The following is a 23,546-nucleotide window of genomic DNA, read 5'->3' on the forward strand; positions in this document are numbered from 1 at the left end:
CCCTTACGCTTCTTTCACTTATGGTACCACCATCCCTTCTTCTTGTGGGGTCATCCCTATGTTCCCCGGGTTCTATGTTCCCCCACTAAAGGCCTTTACAGAGAAGGTGTGTTTTTTCGCACGGAAAAAACGGACAATATCATTTTTTAAATGCGTTTTTTTTCCAATCAAACCCAGTTCGATTTGTGCGTCTTTTCTTTTCGCATGCGTTAAAAACTGATTGACTAATCGCACCCTGTCTGCAAAGGCCTTAAGGTTAGGGTTAGGTTTAAGTTGGGAAGTACAACGAGTATTGCAACGGGTGGGGTATGCAAATATGCATACCCCACCCGTTTATGCAATACCCGTTGTACTTGTCAGAGTACCCAGTGTCGTACATACCCACTACCATAGCACTACAAACTAGTGTGTGACGTCAATACTTTGATGTCATATTGATGAACATGACAACTTTACTGATATTGGTGCAGCGGCACAAACGTACCGTAAAGCTTGGCCAACCTAACTGATGGGTTAGGTTGGCCAATCAGGGCAGCTGATGCCTACACCCCCTGGCTTTTGTAACGGTGTGATGTTGGTGATTACATGTTATTTCTCAAGCCATCTTTGTCTTTCTTTGCCAGACCCAAGGCGTCGGCCTACATGAGTTTTTGTCCCTCTTTCGTCCATACATGGGCAAAAAAGTCAGTCCCCATTTCGTCCATACATGGGCAAAAAAGACCTCGTCTGTCCCCCTTTCGTCCATACATGGGCATAAAAGGACAGACAGCCACATGGGTCTTGTTATATGTTATATGACATGATATCAGTCGAGAGTGTGTTAAGTAAGGGATATTTAACTGTACTATTGAACCTTACATTATCTGATTCATGTTTTTGCTCTATTTCAGCCAACCTGACAGGCCATGTGGAAAGGGTTGGCATTGAAAATTTTGAGCTGTTAAAGGTGCTGGGCACTGGAGGTAAGCTACAATGATAAATCTCTGCCTGCCTATCGCCACCTATAATAAAATGTGTTGCACATGTGATAATTTAAGAGTTTGAATATCTTAGTTTTGTGATTTTTATTTTTGAAATGATGAGGTTCCTTGTTTATAACCAACAGTGTGTGGTGTTGAAGGCACTTCACATTGAGGTGTGCCGTCTTTGTGATAACATTCCTCCCATGTTAGCATACGGTAAGGTGTTCCTGGTGCGAAAGGTGAGCGGTCACGATGCAGGGAAGCTGTATGCCATGAAGGTGTTGAAGAAGGCCACCATCGTGCAGAAAGCAAAGACTGCCGAGCACACACGGACAGAGCGCCAAGTCCTGGAACACATCCGACAGTCGCCATTTCTTGTCACACTGCACTACGCCTTCCAGACAGACACCAAGCTGCACCTCATTCTTGGTCAGTTTTATCTCGTGATACGGATTACCTGTGTTATCTTATCAGTTACTAGGGTTCGATTTGATTTGCTAGAGGGATGGGGGGGGGGGGGGGGGTAAATCAATGCCTCTGCTTTTGATATCCTTGGTCATTAATTTTCTATCAGTGGTGGTGATATGTTTTGTCACTGCTCCTGATTAGACTGAATTAAATGCATACATTTCCATTTGAGAAATGTAGAGCGTCTGATATGTTTGATCTAATAGCACTATTTAACTATTTAATTAAAAATGTATGTTAATAACTACTAATAATAACCGTGTCTCTATTTTGGTCATTGCGACAAATAGCCTATCTCCAAGCTCACAATGCATCGCTTAACTATTTGTTGTTCGAGCAAGTCTTGGCCTTTTTTTTTTTTTAACAAATCAAACCCTGTCAGTTTCATTAGGCCGGTGAAATAAGTGGACCAACGTTTACCAGCTGGATGATTCTATACACAAGGGGGTTGTTCTAAAAAACAACTGACCTTCCGCAAAGTGAAAATATTTTTGTGGTAATGATATTGCATGCATGAAGTGTTCAATTCCTTTTCATTTCTTTGTCATACACCTCTCATTGTAGATTATGTAAACGGCGGGGAGCTCTTCACACATTTGGTGCAGAGGGTTAGGTTTAAGGAGCAGGAAGTGGCCCTGTACAGTGGTGAGATCGTGCTAGCACTAGAGCACCTACACGAGGTAACTCCCACATTCCACTCAGTTAGGTTTTCTTCAGTTTTGTTAATAGCCCACAGTGCACATTATGCCTGCTGCAATTTTGCTAATAATGAATGTACTGTAATAACAAAAAAAAAGTGTACGATTCACTGTACCTTTGCCCTTGTGTCTCCCCCCCCCCCCCCCCCCTCCTTGCAGCTTGGAATTGTTTATCGTGACCTGAAGCTAGAGAATGTTTTGCTGGACTGCAGTGGTCATATAGTCCTCACAGATTTTGGCCTCAGTAAAGAGTTTGACCAGGTACGTCTGTGTGATAGTGTTTTTGGATTTTCCATCCTTAGTAAGGAATGTGAAAAGTGCTAGTAGTACCCTACCGTGACATTCACATCACACATTCATCCACACTTTTAGTTATACGTTGATTGGGAATCATCAATCTGCTCACTGAAAACTGACTTTAAACATTTTTTAATAATATATACTGTATATGCTGATAGTGTTGTTGCTGCTCTAACCATTATTGTGGTGGTAGTACCAATCATTTGTACTGGAAGGCCCGGGATTCTCAAATCCTGTGTTAATTATTATTATTATTATTCAAATGTTTTTATTGGTCTTTTATGAATGTATCAATAATCACAGACATACTGTATACGCCACAGGACCACATGTAACCACAAATTCAAAATAAAATATCCAAAAACACAGTAATACAGAAAGAAAACAAAAAAATGACAATTCTCTTGTTTTCTTGTCAGTCTAACAATTCACCATCCTATGTCTCAGTGTCCCTAGCCAGAAATTCCAGATTAAAATAATCCAATAATGGCTGCCAAACCTTATAGAATCTCTGGACAGAGGCCCTGGTTGAGTATTTGAGATTCTCAAGTTTTAAATATTCCATCACATCTCCAACCCAACGTGTAATGTTAATGCCATCTACTAAGTTTTAACTTCCTAAACACTTGGGAGTTCTAAAGTATGTCATTCTTGTGTCTTCACACAGGTGGAGAGAGCATTCTCCATCTGTGGCACCATTGAATACATGGCTCCAGAAATTGTGGAAGGAGGGCAGTCTGGGCATGACAAGGTATATTACAGTTTCATGCTGCTTTGCTCTTCTTTGTATCTTTTTATTTCCACTCATTGAAACACACCCTGAGTTCTTCCAGAATGTTATAAGCTTTCTACAGTGAACTCCTTTTTCGTTTTCTATAAAGTGACCTGTTAAGGATGGGTGTTTTCATTGTTATTATGCTTTCTTTTTTACTGTTATTGTACTGCTATTTCTGTCTTTTTTCACTTGATACTGTAATGGAGAAGCCAAGGAATTTTACTTTCTTATACTTGTATAACCCAATTAGACCTGTTACACCTATACGTTGTTAAACCTTTCAAGCCGGGAACGCCTCTGTCATTTTAGTTCCAAAAATTAAAACAAATAATATTGCTATATAGCAACATTATTATTTCTTTTACTTTTTTGAATAAGTTGTCTTTCAGAAAACTTAGGTCAGGAATTAGTAGGCAGTTTTAGAATCGGCCTCAGGTCTACATGGGATAATGGAAAACATTTTTTTTTTAATTAAACATTTAATGTTTTTCAGGCTGTGGACTGGTGGAGTCTCGGTGTGCTGATGTATGAGCTTCTAACGGGTGGATCACCTTTCACTGTTGATGGAGATGAGAACTCGCACACAGACATCGCCAAGTATGGATTCTTCCTCTCTAACATGCAAAAATAATGTAAATTTGACAAAAAAATTACCGTGCAATGATATTTGCTATGCTGTAAATAATCTATATTGAGCAGGTTTCAAGCCACTGTAAGTTGATCAATGCTGTACTGAAATGAATCTTGCAATATATCTCATATCGTTTTGATTACTGACTGTGTCTCCCTGCCCCTTTCCTCTCAGGAGAATTTTAAAGAAGGATCCTCCTTTCCCCAAAGAAATGGGACCACTGGCTAAAGACCTCATCCAGCGGCTACTCATCAAAGATCCAAAGAAGAGATTGGGCTCAGGTCCCAGCGGAGCCGAAAATGTAAAAAAACACCCATTTTACCAGGTGGGACACATCTCTCTGGATATTTCACATTGTTTAAAATATACTTGCAGGGTGGGCTGTTAGCATTGCATCATGGAGCCACTTGGAGGGCATAGCATTTAACTAAATTAAATGTAGTTTTTTTCTCGACAATGGGGAGAAGAAATTGGTGCTGAATAGACTTTTCTTTTTCTCTTTATAATCTCTTTTAGAAAATTAACTGGGAAGATCTGGCAGCTAAGAAGGTGCCCGCCCCGTTCAAGCCAGTAATTCGAGACGAGCTGGATGTCAGCAACTTTGCAGAAGAGTTCACAGAGATGGACCCTACCTATTCTCCTGCAGCTCTGCCTCAGAACTGTGACCGTATCTTCCAGGTGGGAGGAACATGAGGGGGTTTGAGACAGTCAGACTATTTTTGTTGTGGCTCCATAGTTTTGTTATTTTTTATGAAAAGGAGAAAACATTTTGTGTGTTGCTTTTAGGTCATCACACAGGCCTGCATTGATCTTTTCACTATCACTTGTGCTTCAGTTTTTGTACACTATTTTTGGAGGTTTGGTTTCACGGCTGGGCTTTGGTTGCATGCAGTGTAAAATGAAAAACATTACACCTTGCATACTTTTGGTCTGTGACTATATTTGAGATACTCACTCCACAGTTATTGAAATGCTCAAGTGAAATTTTGAATGCACTTGAATGTTGCTTGTGAGTCAACACAAGCCTGTCTGTGTGCATCAGTATTCAAATTGACTGAAGGGGCTTTCACTGAAGGCTTGTAATTACTGCCATATGCAGCTTTTGATTGAGGTAACAGATGTGAATGACTATTTTTGATGTGGCTTTGAACCATAATGTGGCCTGCAAACTCTGCCAGCTGATGTCTGTCTGATGTATCGTATGAATTTTCAACTCTGATTGCCTTCTGGATCCTTGAGCCCAGCAGATCAATAGATCCATTAACAGGCTTCTCTCATAGAATAAAAGGTAACACTTTGAGAGAATCACCATTTCTGTCTCTGTTACGCCTTCAACCTTTGATTGCCAACTTCATCTTGGCTTTTTTCTTTTTTCTCTTCACCTCTCGCCTGCCATTCACAGTCTCAAATTTTGTGGTCTTTATAATTTGCAAGCCTAGCAATCTGTGAGGTAATGGCAGCAAGCCCAACTTTAAACGGTGCGCTTACCCCCAACCCCCCACAATGCTGTCTTACAAAACAAGATTAAAATTGCATTAATGGGCCTGAGATGTAATTTCACTGCAGAGCAATCAAATATTCAAGCCTGGTAATTTAGGGGCTTCTCATGCATTCAACATCCATCCTTCCGTCCATCCATGGCTGTCACTATGTGCCACACAGCTGTGTGGTGTCTCTGTGTGCGTCTGAGTGAAAAGAGGGGAGGGAGACATTAATGCCAGCTCAAGGCCCTGAGCTTCCAACAGCTGGAACCACGCAGGCAGCCTTCCACGAATGACAGCTCTAATAATAGGCACAGATGGACAGCCAATGTCAGTCATCTGTATGTGTGTGTGTGTGTGTGTGTGTGTGTGTGTGTGTGTGTGTGTGTGTGTGTGTGTGTGTGTGTGTGTGTATATATATATATATATATATATATATATACACACACACACTGTAAATCAATTGGATGTTGATGCTACGGTTTAGTCTGAGGCTTTAAATTATGCAAATTGACTTCCCCTTTCAATGTGAACCTGTGTTCTGTAGTACTGTGACATAGGCCAGCTCCATATCGTATGTTTCTCCATGATGTAAACGTGTGGTGGTCCTGTGTGCATGTTTTTGTGCAGGGCTACTCCTTCATGGCCCCTTCCATCTTGTTCAAGAGGAACGTGGTGATGGATGACACCGTCCAGCTGTGTGGGGGCTCTGACAGACCAGGCTCTGCTGCAGTGGCCCGCAGCGCCATGATGAAGGTAAGATGGATGGGCCTGGAACCCACTGCACAAACACACTCGCGTTAATGGCTGCCCTCACTGACAGATAGCTTTTTTCTTTTCTTGTCCTTTTAGCGTTAAAGTCAACTTTGAGCCATTCCCTTGATAATGTTTTGCCTAGTGTTTGCATTTGACCCAGTTTTTTTTTTAGCTTGCTTACAAACATCTTGAGTGTCTCTGGCAGGTTCCCTAGTTATGTGACCAATACGGAGAGAAGTCTTTCAGTTTGATTATCAAAGAGGTCCTTTTGGAGCCAAAGGGACTGTAATTGCATTTGATGCAAAATAAATCAGTCCATAAATCTGTCCAGAACAACGACAAAAAACTTGAATTAAAGAGAGTAAAGGGTTTCACTTAAAAATACATTTCAAATTATCTATTTTGGGGGGAACAAATTAAATATTTCCATGAATTCATTCATAAAAAAAAACATGAAAAATGCAACAGCCTAAATCTTGCTTAAACTAATGTTTTACGATGACCCTAAGAGTAGGTGTCATTTAGCCTGGCATTAGCCAAACTGATAACGTGGATTCACTCTCACGTTCCTCCCCGGTATCAGTCTGGACTTCGGCCCATAGGGAGCGAGTATGAGAAATTAGAAAATTATTTTGATGCTTTTCACTGTTGTACGGACAGCAGTTGAAACGCAGTCACTGATTTCTCATACTCGCTCCCTATGGGCCGAAGTCCAGACTGATACCGGGGAGGAACGCGAGACGCGGGGAGAAAGGCTATTCATGTCCTCCATACATAGTACTTATTATGCTCTTGGATCTGACACATTGGTTTGGGCCATTGTCTCCCCCTTCCACAGGACTCTCCTTTCTATATGAGTTATGAGATGGACATGAAGGACAACGCTCTGGGAGAGGGCAGCTTCTCCATCTGCAGACAATGCACACACAAGAAGACTGGCCAGAAATATGCTGTCAAGATTGTCAGCAAGAGGTACATGCTCATAGTCTGCTTGTATGCTTGTCTACCTAAATATGATCAGTGTTATGTCATGGTTATTTTAATTGAAATGTACCAGCTCAAACGTGCTTGCTTTGATGTGCTTGTTAACCTAGATATTATGAATGAGATGTTATTTAATGGCTTATTAATTTCTTGACAAACTGTTTGATATTCATGGGCAAAGTTAGAAACACTGACTGTCAAGTGAATATGAGCACAAAGCCACACATCTCCGCTAAAAAGTGCAAGAAGCAATCAAGACTGTCAGCAAAAGGTACAAGCTTACACCCTGCTCAGCTCACGCTGACATGTTTGCCAAGCTAGATGCTATTGGCGTCATGTGATTAAGTGGTTTAACCCATTAAGACCGGGAAAGCATTTTTACCACTTTAACCATTATTTTATACTTTGGCTATTCAAAAATAGCAAGCTCATAGCGCGGCACCAAGTACCGCTCTATGAGCGCGTAGCTCTGCTATTTTTGAAAAATCGTGAAAATCGTGTGCAAATCTTTTAAAGCGAACATTTGAAAAATATTTTGTTCCAGTGACCTCCAGAAGCAAAGATTTGAGTTCAAAATGTTGTTTCAGGGGGCACGGTGGCGCAGTCGTTAGCGCTGTCACCTCACAGCTAGAAGGTCCTCCTGGGTTCGATTCCCGCCGGGGACACTGTGGGCGCTGGGGGAGTGTTCTCTCCTCCGTGTCATCATTGCCCATACCCTAGGTGGGATTGGCGAAGGGCCTTTCTGTGTGGAGTTTGCATGTTCTCCCCATGTCCCCTAGGGTAGGTACCCTCACAAAAAACATGCAGTAATCCTGGTCTCTATACTGCCTCCCCCTGGTCAGCCGGGGAGCCTGATGGAGGGGAAAGGAACTGGTTGGAATAACGTATTCCTTCGATGTGCCACGTCCTACCGGGGAAACCCCCCCCCCCCCTGTCAGGTGATAAGAAGCGGCCTGCTCACTCCTCATGCATTGAAGGAAGCATGAGCTCAGTTCGGGGCTCTCCCCCCGGCTGGCAGAGGGAGAGTAGCGCCCAGGATTACATTCCCGTTACCGGATTCAATGGGTTAAAGAAAACATTAATTAATTAATTAATCATTTAGAAAAAATGAGTTGAGCACAAGCATAAAGCCACATACACACTGTAGTAGGCAGAGTTTGTGCTGCAGTGCAGCTGCAGTCAAAATAACCCCAAACATGTTTGAAAGTTAAATATCCCTTTAAGCCCAATCAGAGCCCCCTTAACTTCCATTATTAAAACATGTTTATATTTCATAAAGTATAAAGCATATGTGATTTTTCTTTTTTACTGAACATACTTCTGTAGCCTACTGGCAATGTGCACACAAAATGTGGCACTGATCAGTCCAGCAGGTTGTGAGATTAGCTGAGCGCGCGCACACACACACACACACACACACACACACACACACACACACACACACACACACACACACACACACACACACACACACACACACACACACACACACACACACACACACACACACACACACACACACACACACACTGACCCCCTTTTAGACGGCCGCTAGTCTCCTGCAGAGCCACGCTGTAATAATGTCTGGAATATATGAATACTGGTCTTTTAACCCATTAACACTGGGAAAGCATCTGTTTCATTTTAGATTTTAGCGTTGGCTATTCTAAAATATAGTATAATCCTAAAACAGCGCAAGCTGCGAGCTTGTACATCTGCTATTTTTTAAATGTTTTAAAGTTTGAGAACTACTGCTTTAGAAAGCATTTGTAGAATCGGCCTCAGGTCTTAATGGGTTAAGTACTTGATTAATTGATTTACCATTGTTGACTATCACATTTACAGAAGCACAAGGCCACACAGCTCTGTGCACATTCCCCCGGGTCACTAGACAGCTGGGCTGTTCTTGCTCTGCACACAGAGCTCAATTACAAGCCTAATTTATGCTTCAACAAAAATGTCGAGTGACAGTCACACAACACATATTCGCAGAGGCATAAATTAGGCTTCAAGGTGTGCCGACACCCTCTGACATGAGCAGAAGTTCCAATACTAATAAACTGTGACAAGCAGCCACCCAGAGTGGCTGTAGGAAGACACATTTGACAACACAACCCTCCTGTGATGATGCCCCCAAAAGTGAATGATACTTTAGTGCAGTGGTTCTCAACCTGTGGGTTGGGACCCCCAGGCGTGTCCCCACATGTTTTTTAGGGGTCCCCAGATGACAGTATAAGTGACAATTTAAGGACTTTTAAGACCTTTTTAATACAAAAAAAAGAAGAAATGAAAAAAGACCATTACTGCATCAAAAGTAATCAACAAACTAGACTATAAAACTGGTCAAACATTGGCCAAATTGTCAAATAATATAAGAAAGATGCAAACATTTTGAAAATAGCTGACAAGCTCACAACACCTATTTTCACAATATTTATCTGTTGAACCGGGTCAAACTAAATGTAATGCCACTGTTCAAATATGATTATGTTGGGGGGGGGGGGGGGGTTCCCAGTTCAAATATGATTAATTATTATTTTGGGGGGTCCTCAGTTCAAATAGGATTATTTTGGGGGGTCGCGACCTGATAAGGTTGAGAACCACTGCTTTAGTGAACCATGTCACCCTTGTTTGTATTTGCGCACCAGCTTTTGCCACGAGTTGTAGTAGTAACCCCCTTCTGTGACATACGCGGAACTGCCTCTCACATGGGCGGACCGCTTTAAATAACTCCCCAAACCCTTGTAGTACCACATGGCACCGTAGCGTGAACGTTAAGCATTAGCCTTTCAATCCCTGCCCCTCGGGATCGAATACGTCTCATCGCACTATTTATTTTTCATACAATAATTATTTTATTAGCATTAAGGTTAGGTTTAGGCAAAGGTTTTGTCGCCCCCAGCAAGACGGACTACTCGGCCCGTTTGGTGAAAACAGACGAACAGCCCCTAAGTTATAGTTAGTTAGTAGTTGGCCAAAAAACTGTCGAAGGCGTGCCGTTTCTGGCGGACTTGAGCAACGTGAGGCACCGCCAAGCGAGCCGTTAGGAGAGCGAGTCGCCGTGCCGAACGTTGCGAAGTCCGCCAGAACCGACTCAGTGCCGTTCGAGTTATGTACCGACAGAATCGTAAATTACCCCCCCCCCCCCACGCCGAGCAGTGCTGTTCTACTGGAATGTGGAGCATTACTAGGGGCGAAGCAGTTCTGTGTGCGTCACAGAAGGGGGCGTGCTACTACAACTCGGTGGGAAAGCAGGACTTGCTTCGTATTATGCACAACAAATTCAATTGAATTATAGAAATGGAGTGTCTTTGTGGTTTTGCCTTGTATTGTTCACACTTCAGTTATCATTTTGTCTTTTCTCACACTCACACCTTCAGGATGGAGGCGCAAACACAGAAGGAAATAGCAGCCCTGAAGCTGTGTGATGGCCACCCCAACATCGTCAAATTACATGAGATCTATCACGATCAGGTGAGGTGCAAAACTATGCCTGTATTCACACCAGTGAATTCTATTTGATGTTCACTGTGAATGTCTAGAGACTGCAGCCTTATTAAGTCCTGGAACTGGAACAAAGCAGATTAATGGGGGGTGTTGGGAGCCCTCTGGGCCTCTATCTTTTTGCGTATCGGCCCATAAACACTTTTCCCTGTTTCTGGTATCTCACAGCATATCTATTTTCAAACAACGGCAGCTGCACCAACACTTATTTTGCAGCTCCTTCCTATACAACCTAGATTTACCGGTGCTGTGTTACCTAATCTGGGCCCACACTTGACCTAAACAAGTGTGCATAATGTGAGAAACATGGTGTGCTTGTTCTGCAAGCACACCATGTATCTGTGTGACTGATGGTGCCCAGGTTCATTAGCACCAGCCCTTTGAGCATGGGAGCACTGCTTTAAACTCTCATGAGCTCAGTGGGGTTATTACTGTACCTCAGAGGACCTGTGACCCAGATCAAAGCACTACTTTCTCACCCCAGCCCCTGCCTTTGTTCCCTGGCTCCTGCACTAATGAGAAACTGTGCCCCCCCCCCACCACCACCACCACCACCACTACCAGGCACATGCACATTATTCCCATCACCAATTTTGTTTGGCCTGCTTTTCACTTCATACAATACCGTGTTGGTTTGATCTCACCCTGGAATTGAGGAGGGGGAGGGTGGGTAGGGGGGGCTGATATTTGTCATACAAGAACGATTTGATGCCAGCAGATCACTAGTCTGTGTTTGACTGTTTTCAACTTGCAGTCCAACCTGAGCTAACACGATCAACTACAACACATCAGTCAACTTCAAGTTGTAATTGAACTCACTGTTTGTTGAAGTTGCATAACCCTACAGGAATGTTTGCACATGTAATGCACTGTTGATATCGTCAATATCATTTTTCAATCCATGTCAATGAATAAAGAAGTTGGTGAAGTGTAAAATATACTGTGCGTTTACCGGTCTGTGTGTCTGGGCGTGTGTGTCTACACTTGGAATGGGTGTGTGTGTGTGTGTGTGTGTGTGTGTGTGTGTGTGTGTGTGTATGTATGTATGTATGTGTGTGGCGTGTGTGTGTGTCCCTGTTTCTGTAGCTCCACACATACCTGGTTCTGGAGTTGCTGGGTGGAGGGGAGCTGCTGGAACGGATCCGCAGAAAGCAGCACTTCAGTGAGACTGAGGCCAGCCGCATCATGCGCAGACTGGTCTCCGCTGTCAGTCACATGCATGATGTTGGGGTTGTACACAGAGACCTCAAACCAGAGGTACCCATAATGTAAAATGTAGAGTGTTACCACAAGACTATATTGTTATTGACATGGTTTATACGGTTATCCTGATAGCTTAAGTCAATATTAAACAGCCCCATTTTGCATTATTTTTCATTTATTATTTTTTTAATTTTAAAGAGACAACAAAGTCTCTCTTTAAAATTAGGGAAAAGATGAGGAAGTGCGGGTCTGAACCGGATTTAGGGTGACCACATTCAAACAGACCCATTGAGGGACAGACGTACCCGTTCCGCGGGACATTTTCTGCGCGGTTCTGGGCGGATTGGGTTCGTTTTTTTTCAGTTTTTGGTTTCTTTATTTCGGTTTTAGGGTTAAGATTAGGGTTAGGTTAGGGTTATGTTATTTAATTCTGATTTTTGCCTGATTTTACCGATTTATTATTAAAAAAAAACTTTTTTTTTTTTTTTTTCATATCCTTGATTTTCGGGACATTGCTCTGCTTGTGCGGGACGCGAATTTCGGGACGGGTGGTCACCCTAACCGGATTCTATAAATGATTACCATCTCTGTCCAACTTGCCTCACAGAACCTGCTCTTCACCGACGAGAGTGAAAACTTGGAGATAAAGATCATAGACTTTGGTTTTGCTCGCTTAAAACCTCCAGATAATCAGCTTCTGAAGACACCTTGCTTCACGCTGCAGTATGCCGCGCCCGAGATCTTAAAGTATGATGGCTATGACGAGTCCTGTGACCTGTGGAGCCTGGGGGTCATCCTGGTGAGTGGCCCTATGAGATGCAAAAACTGTGTGGGGCACTGTGGGAACCACTGATTTATAGGACCATCAAGTAAAAAAAATAATAATAAGAAAACGACACTTGGGTGTCACAGCAGCTCCTACACAGGTTGGTCAAGGCGCCTGTTCAGTGGGGTGTGCAACTAGGAAGAATAAGGTGTACTGTACATTCATACTTGCATTGCGTCCTCCCAGTAAAACTCCTCACTCCTCACTGTCGGGTGTAAAGAAGTGGCCTTGACATCATGTTGTATCGGAGGAGTCATGCGGTTGTCTGTACTCTCCCTGGGACCAACTGTAGGAGATGTAGGAGACATTCAAATCGGAAGATGTTTTTTTTTCAGCATTATCTCACAATTATTCAAAACAAAAACGCCAAACATGATCACAGAGTAAAGTAATTGACCACAGTGACTTCCAAGACCTGCCAACCACTGTTGTATCAGTCTAACAGATTTCTGGAAGTTAGCATCTCATTGAGGGTTGTTTACCCACAGTAGACTAGTAAAACCTACAGTACTAACTGCAGCTCAGTCTTATTCATTCTGAGACTAAAAACTGCCCAAAAGATTCTAGCATCAACATGGTAACATAGTGTATTAATCATGTTCGCTGTACTGGTCTTCACGTTGTAAATCAAATGTACAAATCTCCCCCACCCCCTGGTGGAGATCTGACCTCCAGTTTGAAAACTGTAGCTTGGGAGTCTATACTAATACATTGCAAGTGAGTGCTGTTTTCATGGGTTTCCTCCATACATTGTTCGTGTGTTGATTTTATTTTCCAGTTTATGGGTTAGCCTTATGCTGCAGGGTGTTCTCATTAGGCAGCCCAGTGTTACATTGTTAAGCCGTTTTAGTTTTTCCAAGATATTGTGTGTGTGTGTGTGTGTGTGTGTGTGTGTGTGTGTGTGTGTGTGTGTGTGTGTGTGTGTGTGTGTGTGTGTGTGCGTGTGTGCGCTACTGTATGTGTGTTGTTTTGTTTAGTCAGGTTTGTGTGATAACCATCTCCCTCTCCTGTTCAGCACTGCATGCATTGGTGTCCTGTGGTGTGCTGACACAGTTTTTAACATGCACCACAGACCCACTAGTAACCAGCTGTTTAAAGCTGAAGATTGCATCCTTGTGAGACTTGGCTTTCCCCGGCAGCACAAATGTCATTCTAACTCAACAGCACTCTGCACAGACAGGAGGAGTAAAGCCTGAATTATACTTAGTTGTGTCGCCCAACAAAAATGGCCGATCTACAAGCTCATAGTCACAACGCGTCACCCTGCAACACGTAGACCAGCTATTTTGGTTGCACGACACCTGCGTGCAACCAAGTAAAATTCATGCTTAAAATTAAAAGCAGAGATTGTGGATAGAGGGCACGCGTGAGAGAGAGTGAGAGACTATTCATGCATGCAGAGCTCTTTCTCCCTCACTCACTCCCGCTCACTCTCATTTCTCTCGCTCTCTATCTCTGCAAGCACTGCTCTACACTGTCGCCCCCTGGGGGGGATAGGGGAGCAATGCCGCCTCATGGAGCCATGACGAAATGGCTCCTGACAAGCTGCCTGCACAATGCCCTGGAAACATAGCGAGCCAAGGAGAGTCCGAAAAATTCATATAAACAGAGTGCATTTCCACAATATGCATGTGCCAGAAAGCGAGGAGAAAACGGGGGAGAGATATTAGGGCACATCTGAGTGTACACAGCCAAAAGCCCTCTGCTGTGACTAAAGGCTGATTTTTACATAGTTGCATGCCGGTCTTGTGTGCCGAAAATAGACGATGTACAAGCTTGTAGATCTGCTATATCTGGCATGCGACACCGGTCGCAAAACTAAGAATAAATTAAGCATAATGAGAACATGGAGGGCAGATATAATCAGGCCAAGGTGAGAGTGTTCTCTTCTGGCAGCTTTGCACAGAGATCTCTGCTATTTGTTCTGAGACACAGCAGAGATCCAACCATGGTCAATAACACACAGTACTGCAGCAGTGCAAATGGCTAGAGATGCCAGTAAACCGCTCTAATTAAGCATGCCAATGCTTTCCTAGGCTGTTAGGCTTAATAGTAATCTCAACATTATTTTTGACCCTCATTTTATGGCATAGCCACAGTACAGGCAGATAAAAGTCACAGGCTATTGCCATGTTGTTGCTGCATTACTACTGCAGATGTGGTATGGACGGTGATCTCGGTTGACTTCTGAATTATTTATCATAATTACAGTAGAAAGCCATGGCATTGGATTAGCATTTTTTTAATATAATGAGTAATTTATTTCTGATCGCTTTGAAATATAGGAGAAGCACTCTGCGCAAGACCAGAATACCATGATTTGGAAGCGGAAGCTATTTTCGCTATTTGACATACAATGAAGTATAATAGGATTTAAAATATGAATGTTGAATTAAAAGGTTATTTTTCTATAGTGTAGCAGTGGGTTCCAGTTAAACTGTGTAACAAAATTCTATATTAAATGCCCATCAATAGCCTACCAAATGTCACAAATGTTCAAAATGCGGATCAGTTGTGATAGCATAAGACCAATTTAATGTAGTGCTTGTTCATGTTACAATGCCTACTCGATTTCTTTAGGAAGACTTATTATCCTCTAGCCTAACTGCACTAATCTCTTCTCATCTCTAGCACACTGATCGTCATAAAATAGTTAAATATATTCTTGAAATATATATTCACATAGCAACTCTTTGTGGAAACGTGAAGTGTTGCCTAAATTCCATGTCCATGTCACTGACTCCTTAAATAATATGGTATTTAGTCTTCAAGTAATAATATAATGTCTAAAAGCATGTTTACATTAGAAATCCAGCAATGGAGGGGCGTGGTCAGCGTGCAATGGAGTAAGCTGTGTTTCTGCGAGGCTCCGCTCCAAACGGCTCTTATTTACTACTTTAATAATTAATACCGCAACATTCAATGTCCATCACTCGCCTTAAATGACGGGCAGGAAAAGTACGTTGAGACCACGACTACACAAAAAAAAGAAAAATAATACAAGTGAGAATATTTCTACAAACGGGGACTCGGAAGACACTAGCGACAGTATGCTAGCAGAGGAGCTAACCGGTGGTGGCGCAGCAGCTAATCCTTCCACGGCTGATTTGATGAAAGCTATCGCCGGCCTGCAGAAAACAGTGGAGACTAAGCTCGCTACTATCTCAACTTCTATGAGCTCCATGCAAGCTTCACTGGCTACAGTCACTGGAAAAGTTCAAGATATTGAAGTAGCAGTGACCAGGCATGACGACAGATTGGAGGCACAGGAGACGATATGTAAGGCTTTACAAGATGGCTACAAAGAGGTCCGCAAGAAGCTGCTAATACTCGAGATGCACTCAAGACGTCGGAATATCAGGATAACAGGTATAGCCGAAGGAGAGGAAAAAGATAATCCGACTGACTTTGTGTCTACTCTAATTCCATTGCTGTTGGGGGCCGAGCACTTTCCTGTTAAGGTCCTAGTTGACGTAGCACACAGAGTAGGCCCGAAGCCTACTAACGGCAGCTACTCGCGCGCACTCATTGCAAAAATACATTATCTACAAGTGCAGATGCTTATCACCAAGCTAGCCCCTAAGAAAGCTCCTCTGCGCTACAAGGATGGCAAGGTCTCCATATTCCCTGATCTACCGACGGAGGTGTTTCAACAACGCAAGAAGTTTCAGGACGTCCGGAGCAGATGCAGGGCCGCTGGCATGCTAGCGGGGTTTATGGGCCAGCAGACTCGACTTCGCATCACCGTGGATGGAGTCACACAGTACTTCGAAACACCCGAGGCTGCTGGTAGATTTCTGGATGAAAAACTAGTCGTCGGCGAGGAGGAGGAAACCGAGGAAGTCGAGGACGGTGAACTCCCTGCATGATTCTCCTGCTTTTCAACATGGGCTGAGGAGCAAAGGGTATGTTAATCACACACATTTTGTTTCGTTTGGCTGGACCTGAGAGGGGTTTTTTTTTTTCTCTCCTACAAGACTCTTTTATTTTCTTTTTGAAAAAAAAAGAAAGCAACTTTATTTTTTCTTTACATGGACACCTGGACTTTAGCTAATGTGGCCCACCTAATTTTTTTCTCTTATACTTCTCATATTATGCTTGTTGGTCTCAAATTGAAATAGTTTCTCTCATTGTGATGATGCTTATGCTATATATATGCTCCCTGATTTTTTCATTATCCTCCTCTCTTTTTTCTCAATGAGGGTGGGCTACGTTAGTTCATGGACATTGGAAAAAACATTTTTTTGAGTACTATGCAGCAAGATTCTTCACTTATTTTTTATTTTTTCATATATATATGAACACTGGGATTAATGCTTGTTTTTCAATGCAACCCTTTTTTATATTTTTGATATATATATATATTTTGTACTTTTATTTGTATTGGGTGACATGGGAACAGGTAATGATGATTAGCTTAACTTGGATGGTGTTTATGGACATGGCTGTTAAAATGCTGTTCAAACCTTTATTTTTATTTTCATGGTTTTCTTATATTTTTACTTATGGGAGTCTTGTGCGAGCGGGCCAGGCCGGCGAGGGTTTAGGGGTTCGGTTGGTTACAACTGATGTATACAGATTTTCTCAGTAAATGTGTGATTTTGTTACCCTGTTATAATTATATTGCAATAAGGTATTTTTTATTTCTTTTTATTGTTTATTATGGAGCGGAGCCGTAGGTGGGAATGTTACCTATGCCTTGGATTGTATTAGGGAGGATAGAGAAGGGCGCCAATAAGGGGTGTCCCTCTGCTTGGGGGTGGGGGATGGGGGGTAGGAAAGCTGTGTTATATGTTTTGTGTTTGTTTTGGCTGTTGCTACGTGCATGTTTGGGGCGGCGGGCGGTGTCACTACTTTTCATCCTGATGTGTGTCAATGACACATAAGGCAGTAGGCAGGTTACCCAACGGGGCTCTGAGGTTTGTCAGCTGGAATGTAAAAGGACTAGGCAATCCTGTCAAGAGAGCAAAAGTTTTGGCTCATCTTAAATCCTTACAGCCGGATATTATTTTCCTCCAAGAAACACATGCTAAACGCAATGTGCAGTCAATTCTTCGTGCTAACTGGCTGGGTCAGGCATATCATGCTAACTTTGGAGCTAAGGCGAGAGGTGTAGCGATATTATTTAGGAAAAATATTCCATTCACTCAAACTACTACAATAACTGATCCGGATGGTAGATACTTAATTATTACTGGTCACCTGGCGTCTCTGCCTGTGACCCTGGTGAATATTTATGGCCCGAATTTTGATTGCCCGGATTTTTACAAAAAACTGTTTAATTTGATTCCCGATATACACCATACTAATGTTCTGATTGCGGGCGACGCTAACTGTGTTATGAATACTGCACTGGACAAAAGCTCGCCTCTTTCCTTGCAGCAGTCAAAGGCTGGATGTCTTTTGAATACTCTGCTAAATAACTCAAATATTGTGGATATTTGGAGATTGGTCAACCCCGCGGGGAGAGAGTATTCCTTTTTTAGTCCAGTACATAAAACCTCAAGTCGCATTGACTACTTTTTCCTAGATTCTAAGCTCATTCCTGCGGTGATTGATAGCACTTATCATCCAATATTAATCTCAGACCATAGCCCAGTAACATTGGATTTGCAATTTCGTGATTTGGATAACAGAAATAAGAAAGCATGGCGATTTGACCCCCTACTTTTGAAAGATGAATCATTTATTGACGAAATGGAGGGACACATCTCATTCTTCTTAACCACAAACGACAATGGCGAGGTCGATGATGTGGTGTTGTGGGAATCCTTGCAGGCAGTTCTGAGGGGACATATAATAGCTTTTTCATCTGCCAAACGGCGGTCACAGGATCAGTCCCTCAGATTTATAGAGGCTACTATTACTCAATTGGACAAAGATTATCTAGCTACACCGTCACCAGAACTGTTGGGTAGAATTATAAAACTAAGATATGAATATAATTCAATTATTACAAAACAGGTCTGCTCCCAACTACTAAACTACAGACAGAAGATATTTGAAATAGGTGATAAGCCACACAAATTGCTTGCTAGACTGTTGAGGCAGTCACAAGCCTCTCAAGCCATTCTCTCTGTAAAAAATAAAAAAGGGGACCTAGTTACTGTCCCAAAGGAGATTAATAAATGTTTTGAGGAGTTTTATCGTGATTTATATAGTTCTAAAAGTACTTCTAGCCAGGCCGCAATTGATAGCTTCTTAGAGGAATGTGATCTACCTACTTTGGATGATGAGGCAGTATTAGCATTGGATGCAGATTTTACACTGGAAGAAGTTCAGCTCGCTATTCAGCAGTCACCAAATAACAAGGCCCCTGGACCTGACGGTTTCGGGGCTGAATTTTATAAAGCTTATTCTGCTCTGTTGGCTCCTCTTATACTTCGTATGTTGAATAATTCCAAAGAGATGGGCTCTTTACCAAAAGCTCTCTATCATGGTAGGATTTCTCTCTTGCTAAAAAAAGGCCGGGATTCAACTTTGGCTTCCTCATATAGGCCCATTTCTCTTCTTCCAGTAGAAACCAAAATTTTGAGCAAAATACTCTCCTCTCGCCTCAAGGAGTACATAACAAGAATCATTCATCCTGACCAGACCGGTTTTATGCCCAATCGCCACATTCAGTTCAACATGAGGAGGTTGTTTAATGTTATATATAATCCGGCTCGTAGCACAGAGGACGCGGTCGTGATCTCCCTTGATGCGGAAAAAGCGTTCGATCAGATTGAACATCCCTACATGATGTCTGTTTTGGCAAAATTTGGATTTGGACAAAATTTTATTAATTGGATAAAAATTATTTACAAAAAACCATCTGCCTCAGTCACCACCAACCAGAATGTATCAGAGCCATTCAGGCTATTTAGAGGCACGCGTCAGGGGGATCCGATTTCCGCTTATATCTTCGCTCTGGCGCTCGAACCGTTAGCGTCAAGAATACGAACTTGTCCAGAGATACATCCTATAATGCAATCTGGTACATCGCATAAAATATCGGCATACGCTGATGATGTGGTGTTGTTCATCTCGAAGCCAAGGTCTTCCATCCCTTCCTTGCTAAATCTTATAAATACATTTGGTTCCTTTTCTGGGTATAGGATAAACTGGACGAAAAGTGAGCTGATGCCTTTGTCACAGGTTGTGGACAGAACTTTTTTGGAGTCCACCCCATTTAAAATTGTATTGGATAAGTTCACAAGTTTGGGTATAATAGTCACAAGTAAATTGAACCAGTTACTGAAACTAAATTGGGGGGACAAAATTAAGCAATTAGAGAAAAACATAGAGTTCTGGAACACTTTGCCCATTTCAATGGCCGGACGCATAAATGCCATAAAAATGGTAACTTTACCCAGATTCCTGTACATTTTTCAGTCAATTCCGATAAGTATCCCCCAATATTACTTTAAAAAATTGGACTCTGTTGTTTCCTCCTTTATCTGGTTTGGAAAAACACCCAGAATAACTAGGTCGCATCTATGTAAAAGTAGGAGTGAGGGTGGATTTGGGCTTCCTCAATTCAGATTGTATTATATGGCGGCTCAGCTGAATTGGCTTTCTTATTGGTATGAGTGTTATCCGGGCTATAGCCTGGAGAATATGCCTTCCTGGCTACAAATTGAGCATTTATCATGTGTAGGGTCGTGTCTACCAGCACTTCTCAATAGCCCTACTAAGATCAAGGGAATCACTTATGGACATAACCCTATAATTCAAAACGCTCTGAAGGTTTGGTCTCAGATATTAGCATTGATTAAGGCCCCTAAAATGTATCTATATACCCCCATATGTTCCAATCATGCTTTTAAGCCAGGATTGGTTGACCCTGTTTTCTTGGCATGGAGGGAGAAGGGTATTGGTTCTTTGAGAAATGTATATATTGATGACCATCTTGCATCTTTCCAGCAACTGCAGCACTCCTTTCAGCTTCCGGCATCACACTTTTTCCGTTTTCTACAGCTGAGACACTTTATCAGTTCACATTTCCCACAATATGAGCAAAAACCCCATAATCCTGTTCTGGAAGAAATGATGAAAATTGAGCCTTTTAGCAAAGGTGCGGTTTCTCGATTTTATGGCATATTACAGGCCCTGATTAGCCCTTCTTCACATTCATACAGGGACAATTGGCAAAGGGAGTTGGGCATGGAAATTTCGGACGACATGTGGGAAAATTGTATCGATAATATACACCGCAGTTCAATTAATGTCAGACACTCTTTAATCCAATTTAAAATTGTTCATAGGCTGCATTTCTCCCCAGCTAAATTGAATAAGATTTTTCCCAATTCTTCTCCCATGTGTGGGAAGTGCTCCATTGAACAAGGAACTCTGTCTCACCAATTCATTACATGCCATAAATTGCAAAATTTCTGGAGTCAGCTGTTCGACTTTCTTTCCAAGGCTTATAAAAGGGAACTTCCCCCTGCCCCTTTGACAGCTCTTTTTGGAATTGTGGAACCAGGAATGGCCCTCAGTAAATATGTAAACCAGGCTATCTCACTATCTACCTTGTTAGCCAGGAAGTTAATACTACAGGCCTGGAAATCAGAGAAACCCCCGACAATCAATATGTGGCTAAGGGAGCTGGGAGGAGTGTTGCACCTGGAGAGGATAAGGTTCACTCTTTCTGATAGGGAGCCCCTATTTCAGAAAATCTGGGCACCTATCATTGGGTTGCTAGATGAGATGACCTGAGTGAATATAGTGTCGTGTTGCCCCCGGAGTGGTACCTGTTGTATGCCTTTATATTTTACTAGATTTTGATGCTGTTCGTTTTGCCCTTTGGATGTGTACTGTCATCAGCCTCATGTTGTTTGTATGTCATTCAGTTTAGTTAAGTTGTGTATGTTGTTGTTGTGCTTTGTATGTCTCTGTTTTGTTTCATGTTGTTTTTTTGTATTTTCTTTATCTGTGCAAATCCTGTTGTCGATTTTTTTGAAAAATTCTTATGTGAAAAAAAAAACAAAACTGCAATAAACAGATGTTTAAAAAAAAAAAGAAATCCAGCAATGACAGATTCATTGGTTTATTAAGCTGTTCATGATGCTGAAACTTTATGTATTTAATGAAACTACATAAAAATGCTTGTGTGTGTGTGTGTGTGTGTGTGTGTGTGTGTGTGTGTGTGTGTGTGTGTGTGTGTGTGTGTGTGTGTGTGTGTGTGTGTGTGTGTGTGTGTGTGTGTGTGTGTGTGTGTGTGTGTGTGTGTGTGTGTGTGTGTGTGTGTGTGTGTGTGTGTCGTACTGGAAATTAGAGCCGCCAGTGTAGCAGTTTAGATCCCCCTAACAACCTAAACCCTATACTTCAGGCCTGTCAGGCCAAGTTTCCTTTCAGTCTGGAATTTGACACACAGTTGATGCTCTTGTTCGTTTCAGTACACTATGCTGTCAGGCCAGGTGATTTGACTCACAGTTGATGCTCTTGTTCGTCTCAGTACACTGTGTTGTCTGGCCAGGTGATTTAACTGACAGTGATGTTCTTGTTCGTTTCAGTACACTATGCTGTCGGGCCAGGTACCATTCCAGTGCCAGGAGAAGAGCCTTACCCACACCAGTGCAGCAGAGATAATGAAGAAGATCAAACAGGGGGATTTCTCTTTCGAGGGAGAGGCCTGGAGGAATGTGTCCCAGCAGGCTAAGGACCTCATACAAGGTGTGGGTGGACTCTGTGGTCCCTATTTTAAACCTATCGCTAAACACTGCTACAGTAAGTTTAGCGGTAGTATCATTGCTAGTTTACAACTGACGTAGTTGTCATTGTCACGCCCAGCGTTAAGGTTGTATAATTACCAAATGTACTTGGCTCATCTGCACACTGATGATACGACACTCTGATTGGTCTAATTATGTATTATGCCCAGTTATTTTATAGGTGCTACAGTATGCTGTGTTGTGTCCAAAACATACCCATGACATACTTTTTTGGGGAACGGAGTAACCTAACGCGTTCATTTTGCAATTAGAGTACTCGGTTACTTAGTTACCTTTTCCTAAATAATGGCGTCATTTAAGACCTATATTTCCCTGTTCTTTCTGTTGCCACAAAGGAAAAGGAAAATCCATCCGACGCGTTTCATGATAAATGATAAGCTCGTCTCTGTCAACAGACACTTGCACGGATGTTACACGAAAATTGGTGACCAGGCCAGCAGTCTGTGGTGATTGCGTACTCATTCTAGTCAATGGGTCACCACTTTTGGTGTGACGCAGGTCGCGACTGACGTTATTACTGGTCTTGTTTATATAAATTTGTTGCACGTGTGCAACATACAGAGATTGAGAGAAGACAGAGAGGTTGTCCTTTAGTACGGTCGTGGAATATTCACACTATTTTTGGATGTATTGGTGAAAGGAGGAGAACGTCAATGCAAATTAGCCTTGGTGAAGGCCAGCACAGCTCCACAACACTCCGGTAGGCTGCACTCTTGATTTTATGTTTACCAAACTTCCTCGCAGGTGGATTTTAATCGTCGGTAACGCAACAAATATCTAACAAGTTACTTTTCTCAGAAGGTAATCCTGTAACGTAACAGAATACTTTTTAATGGCGGTAATCCTGTAACATAACAAGTTACTTTTAAAAGTTACGTTACTCAACACTGCCCATGACTAATTCAGCCTAGTCTTACGCCTATAAAACATGCTGTTTAACTAACAAAATTGGACTGGACACAACCCCAGCACAATTGCGACTTGCGGCCATGGATCATTTAAATAGGTCAAATTGACCAAGGTCTATGTTGATCTGTTTTGTCACCTCAGGCTCATACTTCTTGTCCCATACGTCTTGTCATTACAATTTTTATTTTCAACAAGGTAAAATCTAATAATGTGAGCTGTTTGCGATTTAGACTGGGAGGAACGTTTTCAACAGGAAAAATCTAATAATGTGAGCTGTTTGATGTTTATACTGGAAGGAAAGTTGAATCCTTTTCATTAATCTCATTTTGCTTAAAG

The 23,546-nt window shown here is 42.2% G+C and overlaps 1 protein-coding gene across 2 annotated transcripts in view; it reads left to right on the forward strand.

Annotated features, from left to right (window-relative positions):
- Positions 1 to 23,546, forward strand: part of rps6ka5 (ribosomal protein S6 kinase, polypeptide 5) — a 37,052-nt gene that overhangs the window by 5,632 nt on the left and 7,874 nt on the right. The window contains exons 2-16 of one of the 2 annotated variants that reach the window (XM_084045320.1): positions 891 to 962; positions 1,173 to 1,391; positions 1,995 to 2,110; positions 2,288 to 2,389; positions 3,096 to 3,179; positions 3,697 to 3,800; positions 4,009 to 4,159; positions 4,351 to 4,512; positions 5,946 to 6,071; positions 6,910 to 7,043; positions 10,436 to 10,529; positions 11,646 to 11,816; positions 12,370 to 12,561; positions 21,966 to 21,986; positions 22,104 to 22,242. In XM_084045320.1, the coding sequence (XP_083901446.1) occupies positions 891 to 962; positions 1,173 to 1,391; positions 1,995 to 2,110; positions 2,288 to 2,389; positions 3,096 to 3,179; positions 3,697 to 3,800; positions 4,009 to 4,159; positions 4,351 to 4,512; positions 5,946 to 6,071; positions 6,910 to 7,043; positions 10,436 to 10,529; positions 11,646 to 11,816; positions 12,370 to 12,561; positions 21,966 to 21,986; positions 22,104 to 22,242 (1,887 nt within the window). Of the gene's footprint in view, positions 1 to 890; positions 963 to 1,172; positions 1,392 to 1,994; positions 2,111 to 2,287; positions 2,390 to 3,095; positions 3,180 to 3,696; positions 3,801 to 4,008; positions 4,160 to 4,350; positions 4,513 to 5,945; positions 6,072 to 6,909; positions 7,044 to 10,435; positions 10,530 to 11,645; positions 11,817 to 12,369; positions 12,562 to 21,965; positions 21,987 to 22,082; positions 22,243 to 23,546 lie in introns of both variants that reach the window. The other variant, XM_084045319.1, reaches the window with a different exon arrangement.

Source organism: Gymnoscopelus microlampas, assembly GCF_963454915.1.
Source record: "Gymnoscopelus microlampas genome assembly, chromosome: 20".
In the NCBI taxonomy this organism is placed as follows: domain Eukaryota; kingdom Metazoa; phylum Chordata; class Actinopteri; order Myctophiformes; family Myctophidae; genus Gymnoscopelus; species Gymnoscopelus microlampas.